Below are 15,185 nucleotides of genomic sequence, written 5' to 3'. Positions count from 1 at the left end.
AGTCGACATTCTACAATCTACACTCATCGATAACGGCGGTCTCCTGGATCTGTGACAGCGGTAAAGAGAGATCTTAATGCCTTGTGTGTTCAGATTCGCCTGGAGGGCCATGGCCGAGGGTCCTCGAGACAGCACCCGAACATTCTGCGTTTGAGGATTTCGCGAATCCGCGCCACTGACGGCTTCGTGATGGAGGCTGCCGGTACTGTCAGCGGCTCAATGGGAGACCTTGCTTTGCCCTAGGCCCAAGTGGTGTACAGTGCGGTTGCGTAGAGAAGATCCTGCAGAAGCTTCAGATGATTCCATCTGATCACGAAACCGCACAATAACCGCATCGCCAGACTCGCCTGAGTCCCGTCTCCTGCCTCTCAACACCTCAATCTGCAGCAGCCTTACGCCTGGCCTCCGGTAGCGAGTGTAGGGTAGGATCAAGGGGGGCGATTGGGAATGGGCTGATGGATGATTCTGTCCGGTGAGTCCGGGGACTGACCCTTCCGAACACCAGCAATTTCGCACCGTTTCTGCGAATCTGCGAATCTGCGTGCGCTGGCACTCTCGGTCGGCTAGTCGTTCTTCCCCAGAGTCATCTAGTCATCTATTATGCGTACCTAAGAAAGCACTTTACGCTGTAAAGCCGCTCGAATCATGACACAACGCGGAGAACGGAGAGGGACTGGTGATGATGCTGGACCAGCACGACCTGCCTCACCCTTGTAATCACCTCTGACGGGGCGTCCACGGTTCCTCAGGCGCTGGCTCGCCATTGCGTGCATGGAGGGGCCGGCGGGGGCTCCTTGGCGGTGCTATTCTATTCTTGTCGCGCCATGAGAAACTTTGTTTGAATTGAGTGTCTGAATTGAGTGTTTGAATTGTGTCTGCGGTGCGTGGAAGGCTTGTTCTGCGAAACACCGTGGGCAAGGGCAACCACTCACAGGCGGGGCGGATCAGCCAGAGCCGTCTGCAGAAGTCCACCAGCGGCGCTGTTTGGATCTTGGACGGTGTCAATCGTGCAGCCGCGGTCGTTGTCGCCCACTCACAGGCGATGATCTGAATTAAGACCCTTGGTGGTGGCTCGAGAGCCCCCTCGCCGCCGATTGCTTGGAACGCGCCTGGTGTGGAAACAAAAATCGAGGGCAAGCGTGGGCACTGGGTTTCATCTCATGGGCCTGCAAGGCCGCGGCCGCCCCACAACCACCCAATCAAGCGAGAGCGAGCCTGGCTGGGGCGTCGTCGCCACCTCCCTTCAGTCAACATCGTCCCAACTCAACGTGCAGCAGCACCAGCTCCAGCACTGATCCACAACTGCTGCACTATTAGTCTTAATCTGCAGCTACAAAATTGCTGCTCTCATGGCCTTACTGCTCCCAGATATCGACGGATCGCACCTCCAGCGGACACACTGGGCCGAGTATCATGCTGCCTCTTTACCCATCCACTCCAAAGAGCTTCTCGAAGGTCAGGGCAGCAGTGACATGGAAGCCGTGACACTTGAAGCCCACACCCCGCGATCTCAAACATCCATCCCGGTCACCAAGAAACGCCAGTATGATCAGAAACGGGATGAAAAGCGTATCCCAAAGGAGATATGAAATCAAGCCATGCATAATCAGAAACCTCTTGAACATCGGCCACGGCTGCCCCCGGCAAACTTCAGAGGAAGTGCACGGCCTCGACCTGCCACGGGAGCAGGATACTCCAGATGATCCTGTGCAAGGCAATGCTTCATATATGATCCGTTCGATCCTGTCTGTCTTCCTTCTTCCTCTTGTTCTCCACTCGACGTCGACTATCTTTTTCGCAGCTAATAATTACTCTCTTTTATCGCCCAACTGGCTTGGCTGCTTACATTCTTTTTTGTAGATTCTTCGTTGTCCACTTTATTGCAGTCTTTATATTGCTCTTCCAGCTATATTCCTCTCGATCATCCTCGACAGGAAAGACTATATATTCTACCGCAGCTCCGGACTGCCCTTTTACACACTTGGGTTCTCAAAACTAGCTGGCTCTACAAGTCTGATATTACTATATACTTTCAGCAACAATTTCAATTCTTCACGATCAACGACCGTCATGCCTTTAGCAACGAACCAAATGAACACTTCTGCCCATGTGGCCCGGTCCAACTACTCCCCGGTGGATGCCATCAACCGACACGATTTCGGCGTTCAGAAGAACAGAAAGCAGGCATCCACTGGCGGTGGCAGAGCTTGGAGCGAGGATGAGGTACGAATATTTGTTCTCCTAGTTTTTTTCATTCTTAGCTAACACAGCAATGTAGGAAGTTTATCTTCTCCAAACTCGTCTCCAGAAGATGCCCTACAAACATATTGCCGCTCACCTGAAAAAGACTGAGTTGGCTTGCCGTCTTCACTACCACCAACTTTCTCATGGGAGCAACCGCCGCAAGCGTAGCGACTCGGTCGCCTCCAGTGCTGAGACTGTCTCTCACTCACCCATCATGAACCAGTCCATGCCATCGCCGATCAACGAGAACGACCCCGTCACCCCACCAACCTACAACTACTCTCCTCGGTCTCCACAGCACGTTCAGCTTCCCGCTGCATCGACCCTCCTCCCTCGATCCAACTCCAACAGCCCTCCCCGCAACCTCAGCCACCCAGTTGCAATCCTCCCCAAGCCATCTCTACCCCGCCGTGCACTTTCCGACTCAGCCCAGGCGCCCCTGCGCCTCGACTGCGATGTTACCACTTCTCAATCAGCCATGACCAACGTTGACAAGGAGCGTCTCCGCCACATCTACGAAGCTCACCGTGTCTCATTCTGGGGTGTCATCGCTGCCGAATACGGACAGGGAGCTTCACCACTTCTTCTCGAGGAGACTTGGAAGCGCGGAATCGTTACCAATGCTCCCCCTACTCCGTGCGTCTCGCCAGATACCCACACCGCCCCGAGCGGAGGCTATCAAGGGTACAATACGAAGCCAATTCATCAACTTCCAACCCCTGTCCAAGAGACCAAGAACAGCGCTACAAGCATCTCAGCCTTGTTAGGCATTGTGAGTTTCACCTGATATTTGCATGATCTTACTTTTTGCTAATATTTGACACAGGATGCCAGCCCACGTAGCCCGAGGGAACGGGAGATGATCAAGCGCATGGAAGAGCGACGAGATACCAGAGATATTGCAATGGCCGGAGTCGAGATGCAACGACACGAATAAGAGACTTCACACTTCATGAATTATTCTCAGCTACAGAATTTTAATTGATGAAGGCGGAATTTTGGATTGGGGGGGGGTTTTTTTTGGAGTGAAGGGCTTGGTGGGGGAGTTGTTTCGGGTTGGGTGAATCATGGGTTTAATGAGTGATGGTGGAATGATGGGATGGGCTGGTCGGGAAGATTTCATTTCATCAAAACGCTCTTTCGTTCCACGTGTGAATGACTAGCGCTGATCCTTTTTTGGGATCACAAGTGTTTTCGGAATCAAGGCAAGGCGAGAAAAGGAGGTATACACATGTAAGAGTATTTGGTAGTAAGTCGTTTTCGTCGAGTCGAGGTCGAGTGTCGGGAGGCATGAAGGCCCCCAAAAAATCAAAGATACGTCCTTTGAAATCTACCACTGGCATCATCCTTCACATGATTCGAGCGCCTTGAGAAATAACAAACGACTCGCTACCGCAGAGGCTCGTATTGAGGTCCGTTTCATGCTGTGACAATCCTGAGTTTTAAGACTTGGTGAGTGATGTCGTCAGGGGACTCTCGGCAATGCGGGAAACAGGCCCCCCCTGCCCCCTGCAAGAGCCTAAACAATAGACGAGACGAACGCTGCGCCTCAAGAAACAAAACACCCTCTTGAGGCGCCAAGCCGTTTCATGGGTTCTCCGGTCCCAGGAGAAGGTAAAATCCGGGAGAAATCCAGAGTGGCATGCATGGCAGCCCTCCGAACGTCAACGATGATGCGAGATGAACGATAACGCCATCTTTGTGTTCCAAGATCAGACGAAAGTCTGAATAAAACAAGTGACCAAGCTGAGTTTCACTTGTCAGCTTAACAAGAAGGGCTTAATGCTAGGAACTACCTGTACGTACTCGCATCAGGCATCCAGGAAGTCAGCAATCTTTGCTATAGCCAGTTCATCACCTCCATCGTCTCCATGATCTCACCAACCAAGTCATCAGTGGATCCGCGCCCAAAGCCGACCAACCACGCATCATCTGTATCACTGTCGACAAGAACATTATGCGGCTAGCCACCTCCCCAGATAATGCCGATCGCATGAATCCGGTCAATAGTTTCTCGGATCTGAACAAAACTACCTCTTTCTCCGCAGTTCCAAGATAGCCGAAATCTCCTCTGCTATCGCTTGTAAAGTGGACGCTTTGTCCGGAGCGTGAGGAATGTTATCTTCCAAGATCCCAACGAGTTTTCCGGTTTCGGTGCGCGAGACAAGACCGGTGGGTTTCGGGGCTCTGATGGATGAGGATGGCGGAGATTGTGCTATCGTTTGGAGACACGAGAATTCGCTTTCGAGTGCTTGCCAGAGGGAAGGATCTGGGCACTTGCAAAACATTCCCTTTCCTTCTGCCAGGACCTTGGCAATGCCTTCCCCAGAATCTTCCTAAGACTTTGATGTCGCTTGAGGAAAAAGTTGGCAAGGCCAGCTCGTTTGTGATATCCAGATCAAAAGGAGGAGGCTCATCAAAATCCCAAGTGTCCTCATGAGGCACCACGTCAACTTTCCCTTTGACAGTATTAAAGTGGAAGAAAAAGGTTTCCGGGTACAGCACTGAGTGCAAGTCAGGCAGCGATGATCCTGCCGCGACGGGTGGAGCAGGTCGAGCGAAAGTAGGTGCACCACTTTTTGGAGCAAGTGTTTGCACTTCATTAAATGCTTCCTCTTCCTCATACTCATCCTCATCCTCATCTTTGGCAAGTGCAGACTCGTACTGCTTGAGGATGGGTCCTTCTATGGTGCGGTCCAAGGACTCGGTTGGGGTGAAGTCAACAATAAGGCGCTTGCCGTTGTTAAGAAGTATAACTTGTATTCCATCTCCATTTCCACTCGCGATTGTGACACCAGATGGCATCCATCCCTCAGTCTCTTTGCCCAGCATAATAAAGTATCGAAATTAAAGGAGGTGGTTGGAAATAGCTTCCCTCCAAACTAGCTCCCGAACCTCGGCTGATGCGGGGTCGTCTCCCCCAAACCTCACCTCCAAACCTCTCCAACACACATCATGGTCCCCACACTTCGAAGACTCTACAGCTCAACCTCCGCACCATCAATTGCCTCGCAATTCCTCTCGAAATCCCAATCCCTCCCTCCGCACACCCATACCCAATTCCTAGGCGCCAACCAACTGCAACGCTTCTCCGCAACGCTCTCTCGGCCTGAGCTCGCCCAATCGCTCCCAAAGAATGGCACACCATTGCCAGCTTGTTACCACTTGGCATATTTCACGCCGTCACAAGTTGAGGAGGAATTAGGTCGAGATGGAACGGATACGACGTTTAACCCTCCCCGTCCGTTCACGCGGCGGATGTGGGCGGGTGGAGAGCTAGAATGGATTGGAGGGGAAACGAATAGGCTGAAGATCGGACAAGAAGTTACGGAAACGACGAAATTGGTATCTGCGGTGGGGAAGAATACGAGAGCTGGTGAGGAGATGGTCGTTGTTGGTGTGGAGAAAAGTTATGAGAATGAACGTGGTGTGGCGCTGATTGATAAGAGGTAGGGTCCTTGGCGGGAATCGAGAGCTTCCATACACGGGCCAATTGACTCTTTGCTAAAAAAAAATTGTGGCTAGAAATTGGATCTTCCGCCCCGAAATCACAACTCCCCAAACGCCAGCTTCAGAGCCGGACCAGGTTCCTCTCCCAGAAGGGAAGTACACACGAGATTTCACCCAAACACCAGTCACACTCTTTAGATTCTCAGCCCTAACATTCAACGCCCATAAAATTCATTATAATAGAGAATGGTGCCGCGATGTTGAAGGACATCGAGATCTAGTGGTCCATGGACCTTTGAATTTGATCAACATGGTCAACCTGTGGAGAGATGTGCAGGGTCGAGATGTTGTTCCGAAGAAAGTTACGTATCGGGCTACGAGTCCGTTGTATGCTGGTGAAAGGTATCGAGTTATTATGGATGAGGAGCAGAGTAAGGTATCTGAGGTGAGGATTGTGGATAGTTATGGTAAGATGAGTATGGTAGGTCAGATTGAGAGTGCTTGATGGCATTTACAAATCCCCTCTTTAGAAGGATTATTCAAGCCCGAAAAATTTAGAGTGTACATATCTCGAAATGTTCCCCTACTTTGATCGCAACTTTTCTTTCTCCTATTGTTTTTCCGCCATGCATTTATTTCTAAAAGGCCAAAACCACCAAGCCTGCCAAGGCCTCCGTCTCTTAGTACATTGCCAAAGCATGTGCCAAAATGAATTCCCCGTTATAGCTCAAGCTTTGCTTGTTCACTAATTCTTACGAGCTGTCAAGTGCAGAAAGATGGGAACGGGTAAGACGGCTGTGGCATGTTATTTTGCCTGCTGCCTGGGTACTTAGTATTTAGTGGAAGTGCATTCGACCAACGACAGGCGGCAGTCACTCACAAGAGCAAACCAAACTGTCGGAACACTCGTGACCTGAAATTTTATTACAAATGGCCTCATAGCCTTGACAAATGCTTTGCGTGGCTGTCGTGGCTCAGGGTTCACTTCACCCGTCTCCGTATTAGCCTGATCTATCTTCCCTAACAGCGCTTGACTTCAAGATTTACTCTTCACTCAACAACAATCTCAATGTACCAGAAAGCCTGTACATTGAGTCCATACGCAGCAAAACCCAACGAAGGAAAATTGACCTACCAATGTCCGAGGAGAACTTTGGACGATCAGAGATATGCAGCAATGCTTGGGAAAGCAGATTACCCAAACAGAAAGAAAACTTGACTGTTAGACTTTCTCAACGTACCAAAACTTCTGGCACACCGAGTCGCACCCCAATCATCCAAAGATCAGATGGTTAATCTTCTATTTCATCTCATTGATATTCGTTGCATGACGCGCATAAACCATCCGAACAGCAGATGGTTAGAATTCCTTTCATCACATCAGAGAAAACCCCTTTCATCTCAATGTAGTCTTTCATCGGATGTTTACAGTCTATGTGCAACAAAACCTCGATACCAATTTCACCTCGAGCCAGGGAATGTCTTGATCTAAGACCTCTTTTCTTAAGAAAGGTAAGCTTGCAAACTTTGAGGCAATGTCAAAAAGTCCTTGCTGCAGTGACCTTGGGAAGTCGGGATAGACAGGTAATACGTTCTCTCGGATCTTAATGAAGAATTAGCCTTCTAGAGGACTTTTGCACAATCACCAATACTCATACAAACATAAAACAAGCACTTCTGCACCCATTCCTTCGCAGGACCATCTAAACATCCCAACTGGCAGCATGTCTTCCCATAAAAACTTTATAAACCCTCTTGCTGATCGATGGTCCAATCCTCCGATCAGTAAACGCGCCATCCTTATTAGCACATTTCCTGAAATCTTCTAATGCCAACGGCCCATTCTCTTCAAGACCTTTGACCAGTTTCTGCACAGTTGGGTACTCAGCTGCAATACCATATGCAATTGGGGCCGTGATGCGGATGATTTCTTGAAGCATTTTGGTGTAGGTGTCTGCGGCGTTTTCTCCTGTTTTCACCTGGCCGGATTCCATACAGAAAGCTGTATCGAGCGATCGCTGTTTAGTTCTAAGAAACGGCGTTAGCACTTTTGCCTGGTAATCCGAAGGGAAACCATACTTATATGGAATCGTAGAAATGTGTTGTGTAAATGTTACTATCCACTCTGCGGTCTCAATCATGGTAGCAGTATGATGTATGAGCGTGCCATGAATGACCTGTAGCCTAAGCAAAGCGTCTTCGATCATGTCCTCATCGACATACTCCTGCTCTTTCCTCTTCTTCGTCCTCTGACTTGCAGTTGGAGCCTGCTCTTCCTGACTGAGATGACTGCGGACCGCAGCTGCGAATTGCCTATTCTTCACATTTCTGTTCTTCCTCATCCACGCTACAAGCCCTTCAATCATGTAGATGATTTCACAGAAGTCGAACTTGGCTTTCAGTCTCAGAACATGGGCATCCAAATCCTGGCCCTCGTCCGCCATTGCAAGATCCACAAATTCTTTGGCAGACAATATACACATGATGTGTTTCTCGGTCTTGATTCGCAAGGGGACGGGCTCCCAATGACCCATATCATCATTCCATTCAGCGATGGCCTTTCTTCTCCACTTGATAACAGGCAGCGAGCTCTCCCAGTCGGAGTGTTCAATCTGCAAGGGAGTAAGGAAATTTCGAGCTTGTCCAACAAGCTTCTCATTCAAACATGATGGAATGTCAACAATCATTTCAGGTGCAGAGACCTTCTTATCCGTCCGAAGAGTGTTGACTTTCGCCATTTCAGCTGCTTTCTCCTTGCCTCGGACTTTCTGTTCCTTGGCCAATCGTTTCTGCTCCTTCTCGGCGTCCTTTGAAGCTTGTTTCTCTTTCGATTTCTCTGCCTTGTCCCTTGCTGTCTCCTCCTTAGCTTTTTCAGCATTATATTTGGCCAGAACAATCTGTGAACTCTTGGCAGTCTTCGAGCTCGGCTTGGATGCCAAGGAGCCAATATCCGGGAGATCGAAATCCGACGAATTCTCAATCGCAAATTCCTTTCCTCTGTTACCATGGCTAGACTCCAATATTCCATTTCCAGAAGGAACCTTCTTCCTCCCCATCTCATTCCGGGAGGGGCCAATATCAAAAGGATCGTCCTCCTCTCCATCTTCGTATAAAGTGGTGTTTCTCTTTCCCTTCCTTCGCCGAGCAGCATCTTCAAATGGATCGGGTGAGCTCGTAAACATTATGGGATCTGACTCGAGGAGGGTGCTCATTGTTTTTGATCGCCTCAAGCCTGGGCCGGTAGCCGATTTCGATGTATGTATCTTGGATGAAGATTCGATACTGGAGGTCGACATCTTCAACTCAGTCTTCTTCGGCCCTGTGGTCTTCGAAGTAGCTTTTGGTGACGGGGCGAGGCGTCGTTTCTTCGGCAATGGCTCATCAGAGGCAAATGGATCATCGAAATGAGCAGTATCGAAGTCGTCTGAAAGAAATTCGACGTTATTCGTCGTTTTGGCGGGGTTTCGGGGACGATCTTGCTTTGAGGAACCGTCCAAATTCGGCTTTGGGAGAGAAGACGTCGCCGATCGCTTGCCCGTAGGCGCATTCGGAGGCGATATAGTGGTGTCAAAATCATCTGAGAGGAAATAGAACTCATTGCTTCCAACTAGATTCATGGGTCGGGAAGGATTTGAGAGGCCATTCGACGGTAGAATCTGTTTCGCAGAAAGTGACGATTTCACACCCAGGGCTTTTGATGGTGGAAGGCTGATTCCATCAGACGAGAGGTCAAACCAGTCTTCATTTCGCGGCTTGGATGCTTCATACGTTAGGGCTTTGCAGGGAGGTACGGTTTTGTTTACTTTGGTTCTAGCAGGCCGAGGCAAAATCGGACTGGAGACAAGATCTATAATTTCCACAGGCATTGTGACGAGAATTGGCGGTGAATCCGATGAGATGGACAGATCTTGAAGGGGGCTCTAAAGCATTAACTGCCGTGGTAATGAAAATGTCGAGAGGTCATGGATTTTAGGTTCGCACTATAACGCGACTAAATTCGCGTCGAGTTACGCGTAGCACGTGACACTGTGATAGGGATTAAGAGGGAAACTCTCCATAATCCTCTTATCTTTCTCCCAAAATGGACTCTGGTTGGAGCGACATAATGTGCATTTAATGTTTTTAGAATTGACCGAGGTCTTGAATCAACGATCAAACCCTCACCACCAGGCGGCCTTTCAAGCTCCTGAGAACAGAATTATGTACAGCGCTTCCACCTGAACTCTAGGTGCAAACGCGATCAAAGGGTATGCGCTGAATCCGATTTACTACGCCGAACAATGCGAATGCCATACCGTACAATACCTCCACGCGATGCCCAAACGCCAGAGATCAAATCCACAAAACAGAATTTGGGTTTGCACATGCCAGTCAGTAACTCATTCCACTTTCTTCATCTTCGTCTTCATCTCCATGTTCAAACACGCGCTCATTATGCCCGTTTTCAAGCCCCTTAACTGCCATGCCCAGTTCGTGGTATATATCCTTCTGAATGGCCAGGAAATAGCTTCTCAGGCTCTTTAAACCCCTCAAAAACCCGTTGTCTGGTGACTCGGGATGTCTGGGAGGGCAAGGCCGTTCTTCTGAACGAAAATCTTCTTTTGTAACACAGTTTGCGAAATCCGCAATTTTGAAATCAATCTCCTTCCTCCCTGCAAGATTGTTTTCATCTTTTATTTCATCATCTCCATCATAAAACATCAACAAACTCGCTGCGTAAAACCGGTACCCAGCAAGAGACTGAATGATGACCTCAAGCTCGGAAAGCTTTAGTAAAATAGTGGGGATATGCCGAAGAACGCTGGAATAGGTGACACCGTCATACAAAAATCGCATCAAAGCGTTTTGAAATTCGGACCCCACTTTGAGATCTCGGCCAAAGTACTTGTCTTGGAAGATGTACGTCTGAGTTTTCGCATCCCAAACTTGCAGCCCACAGACCCGTACACCTAATTGTTTGGAGGTTGTCTCCGCACACTTCCGACGCTGCGACAGCTGCTTCTTCTCGTTTGCATCAACGCCATATTGACGAGTTCCCATCTTGAGGTCCATAATGCACGGGCGCTTCATTCCAGCAGTCAAATCTTCAAGAAGAAGAAAGTACTCTTTCCGGGTTCCCAGTTGAGCACGTGCTTCCTTCGGATTAAGTGGCCGAGGAGCTTGCAAGAGCTTTGAAGGATCCTCAGGAGCAGCTGGTAGCATGCTTCCTATGCCCGCGGTGCCCGAAGGCTGCGCGTTCGGGGGAACCTCCATATTAATCGCGGCAGCTTTCTCAGCTCTATCAGCAGGTTTTCCGGCCAATGCAAGCTGCGGCTCGGGGTCCATTGCAAACAGATCTTCCTCGATGTCGCCCTTGTAGCCTACATCATCGGCTTCTTCAAAATACTGCAGAATGCCTCTATCGTCAGCTACTTCGGAAGGCTTCCGACGCAGACTACCGCTAGAATAGCGCCGTTGACGTTTACTCGTAGGAGTCTTTTCAGCGTGAGCAAGTTCGGGCTCAGGTGCACTAGTGCCCGTCTTCCCGTCAAGTTCGGAATCTTTCTCTTCGACCTGTAACTTGTTCGATGCGGCTGGCTGGGCATCTGGGTGCATCGAACGGCTCTTCTGTTCAGCAGCTGTCTTCATTGCTTTTCTCCGAATCGATTCCTCCCCTAGCTGTGAGGTTGTCTGGCTATGCTGTGAAGTCTTGAGACTAGATTCTGAACTTGAATTACGCAGGCCAGGTGGGTGACGACCCGTGAGAGAACGTTGCTGCGAGGCTGGCTTCTTGTGCCGCTGGATTGGAATCGGTTGACGAAGGAAAGCATCTGTGAAGACTTCGTTGCGTAAATCTTTATTAACAGTCGTCATGCCCCAGCTCTGGGCAGGTTTCTCATACATATTTGGCCGAGAAGAAGCACCGTCATGACGCTCTGGCGACACTAGGGGAGGGCCGGTAGGAGGACCCGTTAAAATTGATATTGTACCGTTGCTCATGGATCGGTGCTGCGAGTCAACAAAATTTGGATGACCATGTAAGAAACTACTAGGCAGAATGTGTCTGTTATCCGTAAAAGTAACGGTAGGCACTGGGACAGAAGATGACTGGATCGATTGACTGATGATTCGTTCATCTGCTGGTTGCTTCTCGACGGGAGCATGTCCATTAGTAGAACTGAGATCAACTGCAGTCAGTTTCGACCCGAGGTCTTCTTGCCCAATGTCTTGACGCTGCTCAATGGTAGACTCTTCACCCTCCTTTCTCCCAGATTTCCGGCGTGACTGTTTTTCAAACGTAACGTTCAAAACACCAATATATCTAGAAGAAGAAGGAGGTTGTTAGCACGTGGACTTGGTGGACTTCGTGGAAGCGTTGAAAGGGGCTTTGCAAGGACTCAGCTTCAGGCCCGTCAGTTGGGAGGGGAATAAAAATATACATACCTTGGGAGGAATCTCAGTAACTGAGGGTGATAGCGCTCCACTGTTTCATAGAATTGATTCTCGCGATTGTTCAACTGCTTGCAAACAGCACGCTTAGAAAACCGCCACATTGTTGTGTGACCTCCAACTTGGTGACGGTATGGGATCAATTCAATCGCGTCCAAGGGCGCCTTCGGTTTTTGCTGGTGATCATGGATGTGTTGCTTATAATCCTTGGACAAGCGCCGCTGAGTCTTTAAAGAGCCTGTTGGCGTTGTGTCTGAGGCATCAGTAAGACCGAGATCTTCTTCGCCAACTGTAGAGTAGGCACCTTCATCATCATGGGAGTCTCGGTCAATGTCCGAGACAACTTTGGAGTCAGGATATCGTGTATCAGCCTCATGGAATGCGCTTGGCTGTTTCGGGAGGCCAGGGGATGGAAGAGGTCGGGCGTTAACGTCCTTGGCGAGGTACCTTTTATCCACATCGCCTGACAGGACCACATGCTCTTCGAGCCATTGAGAGGTTTCCGGCTTGGTTTGGTCCTTCCAACCTAATCCCGATGCACCCTCGGTGCCAACTCTATCTATTTCTGGAGATTCGTGTGGTGTTTGATGGGGTAAGAACACGGCTGAAGACACTTGCTCCTCTCCAGAATCATCACCCTCGTCAAGTGATTTCACAAGAGACAGATCTGCACCATCTTGGTCACCAAGGTCTTTTCGCTGAGGTTTAGATTCCTTAGGCTCATCCTTGTCTTCCTCTGGTTTGAGACTCCCAGGCTTTGGCCTCTCTGACGCTGTGAGAGGGAGACTTCCTGAAAAGGAAGAAGACTTTGGTGCTCCAGGGGTCAAATTATGGCGCCTCCGAATATCATCAAGTAGTTGAGCGGGCATCGATTTTAGTTGCTCCTTTGAAATCGTTTCAATGGTATGTGAAGCGTCAAAGTAGTCTTCGGCAGGTGCGAGGCCTTCGGTCAGATTCGTGGCAGGATCCAGATTATGTTTGGTCATAGGTTTTCCCTGCTCGACAGAAGAGTGGGGAGGACCTCCTTTTCCAAGCGAACCGCTGCTCAAAGCACGAGTAAATTTTTGAGGTGGCGGCTCTGATCCAGTCTGGGTCTGTTCGGTGTCTTGCTTGGCCTGGATGTGAATGGGGAAGTGATCATTGGAACGGCCCCGAACAATGCTGTCCCGCTTTCTCATCCTGTCTTCTGGCAGACCCTCCTTGAAGAACCGCAAACTGTGGCTGGATTTTCTACTTCGATTGCTGGGTTCAACTCTTGCCAGGGCGTCAGTAATAGACCTCTCCACCTGTCCGCCATGGCTACCATCGCCACCTTGTGCACCAATCGACCATGTCTTCTCAGCAGTGATGCTTGGACGAGGCTCTCTCCAAGATCTATATTCAGCTCGCACACCTTCTGTTGGATGGTTGTTGGAAATTGAGTCCGAAGAAGTGGGGTTCAGGGGTCCTGCGGGTTGGGTCATGCCAGTATCACCAGCATTGATGGAATAGAGACTCTTCGGACCATCTTGTACCCTCTTCTCTTTCTCTGTCCGCTCTAGAGAGGTACCCCTGCCTCCGGCATTCTTCAAGAACGTCCGATGGTTTATGAGATGCCCATTGACAGTATTCAGGTCGTGGAGAGTGAATCGACTGGTGGGCGATGCAGATGAGATGTCTATCATGTCATCTCTGCGCAGCTCGCCTGCAGACACTGTGGTCATCGTTGCCATCTTGCGTGCAGCTGTTTGCGTGTTGTCCGTGGTATTCATGCCATTGCCTCGTTGTTCCTCCCTGGGGGATAGGTATGGCTGCGTTCCCAGCGCGTCTCGAAAGTGGGGAGTTGTGCTAATGTCTGTATGAGGAGATTCGTCTGCTTCGTAAGTTGTAGCTAGAGCCTGTGTCAATAATGAGGTGGAGCTTGGTCTGGGAGGTTGAGTCCATGGCCGACTTTTGTTCTGGTCGCCATGCCGATAGCTTTGGTGACCCTGCTCTTCTCTCACCGATCCGGTGGGTGCGGCATTTTCGGGCTCAGGAAGGGAAGTTGACATGAGGCGGACATCTATCGAATCCTCATGCAATGTGCGAGTTTGATTCGCAGTTATTGGGCGGCAATGGCAGTGCCAGGTAAAGGGGAATTGTGTGACTAGGATTGCCAGGCCCGGCTTTGAGTTTACGAATGCAGTGTCGCCACGGGAGAAGGTTTGGTGACGAGACGGGAGCCCTGTTCCTTAGAGACTGGCCGGCACGTTGTCTTTGCGCAGCTTGTATGGAGGGGATTGTCTGTGGTGTATGCACGCTGGAGGACTCAGATTCTTTTTTGAGATGTTGATTTTCGAAAGTGCGGAAGCCACCAACGCCGTCATAGAGCGCCACCAGTGCTTCCCCTGTCGCAGACCATCCGACCACAAGGCTAACTTTGCACGGGTTTCACCTCAAAACCGCGTCCATCGGCAGCCTGCCCAGAGTTTGCTGCCAGCCTTGTTGACTGCAAGTCTGCCATTATTCCCCCCTCCGTATAATTGCAACCACACAACCACACAACCACACAACGGCCCAAGGCCAGCCCGCATCAGAGAGTTCCGCGAGCCCACTGCCCACGAATCTTTCACCGTTACCCTGGCACGCCGTTTTGCGAAGTCTCGTTCTCTGCTCAGGCCTGCCTTCAATTACAACCTATCAACCGGCAACGTGTCTCGCCGGGGATGGCTGACCGCCTCTCAGATCATGACTTCACTATCTCTGGGTGGAGGCCATGCCTGTTTTACCAATCACTTCAAGCGCAAGTTTAATACAGTATAATTCTCCATTTGGGCCATTGAGAGGTATCTCACCATACTTGCGTTGTTCACCTGCTCGCTATTGGGCGAGTCGAGAGCCACGCATCGGGCCGTGTTTGAACCCCCCTGCTTCGGAGAGCTGGCGGTAATATGATGATATGGCCCCCATGAACACCTTGTGGACGGAGCCAGGGGTCCCGTCCGTCCCATTCCGACACGTGGAAAATAACAGAGCGCGACTCGAAACAAAGACGTTGGGAAATTTGGATGAGGCTCTGCAGCTGATAGTTTAACATTACGTGG

General features: G+C 50.1%; 6 protein-coding genes across 6 annotated transcripts; 3 read left to right on the top strand and 3 right to left on the bottom strand.

The window, feature by feature from the left end:
• Window positions 1–1,673: 1,673 nt before the first annotated feature.
• On the top strand, window positions 1,674–3,630 carry K444DRAFT_650230 (uncharacterized protein). Its single transcript, XM_024885623.1, has 3 exons — window positions 1,674–2,223; window positions 2,279–3,016; window positions 3,071–3,630. Exons 1-3 carry the CDS (start codon window positions 2,071–2,073, stop codon window positions 3,179–3,181), a joined length of 1,002 nt encoding a protein of 333 aa, XP_024742288.1. The 5' UTR covers window positions 1,674–2,070; the 3' UTR covers window positions 3,182–3,630.
• Window positions 3,631–4,064: 434 nt separating this feature from the next.
• Window positions 4,065–4,734, bottom strand: K444DRAFT_607937 (uncharacterized protein). Its single transcript, XM_024879267.1, has one exon. The coding sequence runs from the start codon at window positions 4,530–4,532 to the stop codon at window positions 4,275–4,277; it is 258 nt and encodes an 85-aa protein (XP_024742287.1). The 5' UTR covers window positions 4,533–4,734; the 3' UTR covers window positions 4,065–4,274.
• A 451-nt stretch (window positions 4,735–5,185) lies between these two features.
• Window positions 5,186–6,276, top strand: K444DRAFT_607936 (uncharacterized protein). Its single transcript, XM_024879266.1, has 2 exons — window positions 5,186–5,693; window positions 5,770–6,276. The coding sequence occupies exons 1-2, from the start codon at window positions 5,200–5,202 to the stop codon at window positions 6,197–6,199; spliced, it is 924 nt and encodes a 307-aa protein (XP_024742286.1). The 5' UTR covers window positions 5,186–5,199; the 3' UTR covers window positions 6,200–6,276.
• A 739-nt stretch (window positions 6,277–7,015) lies between these two features.
• K444DRAFT_553285 (uncharacterized protein) lies at window positions 7,016–9,623 on the bottom strand. The gene is made up of 2 exons (XM_024876613.1): window positions 7,774–9,623; window positions 7,016–7,722 (listed from the first exon to the last, which is right to left on the bottom strand). The coding sequence occupies exons 1-2, from the start codon at window positions 9,558–9,560 to the stop codon at window positions 7,398–7,400; spliced, it is 2,112 nt and encodes a 703-aa protein (XP_024742285.1). The 5' UTR covers window positions 9,561–9,623; the 3' UTR covers window positions 7,016–7,397.
• A 168-nt stretch (window positions 9,624–9,791) lies between these two features.
• K444DRAFT_607934 (SAICAR synthase-like protein) lies at window positions 9,792–14,419 on the bottom strand. The gene is made up of 2 exons (XM_024879265.1): window positions 12,118–14,419; window positions 9,792–11,995 (listed from the first exon to the last, which is right to left on the bottom strand). The coding sequence occupies exons 1-2, from the start codon at window positions 14,151–14,153 to the stop codon at window positions 10,066–10,068; spliced, it is 3,966 nt and encodes a 1,321-aa protein (XP_024742284.1). The 5' UTR covers window positions 14,154–14,419; the 3' UTR covers window positions 9,792–10,065.
• On the top strand, window positions 14,275–15,102 carry K444DRAFT_178697 (uncharacterized protein). The gene has a single exon (XM_024870801.1). The coding sequence runs from the start codon at window positions 14,395–14,397 to the stop codon at window positions 14,902–14,904; it is 510 nt and encodes a 169-aa protein (XP_024742283.1). The 5' UTR covers window positions 14,275–14,394; the 3' UTR covers window positions 14,905–15,102.
• Window positions 15,103–15,185: the final 83 nt, after the last annotated feature.

The sequence above is a fragment of the Hyaloscypha bicolor genome (genome assembly GCF_002865645.1).
Source record: "Hyaloscypha bicolor E unplaced genomic scaffold K444scaffold_16, whole genome shotgun sequence".
NCBI lineage: Eukaryota > Fungi > Ascomycota > Leotiomycetes > Helotiales > Hyaloscyphaceae > Hyaloscypha > Hyaloscypha bicolor.
Note: the sequence above shows the minus strand (reverse complement) of the source record. Positions and strands in the feature narration are given on the sequence as shown.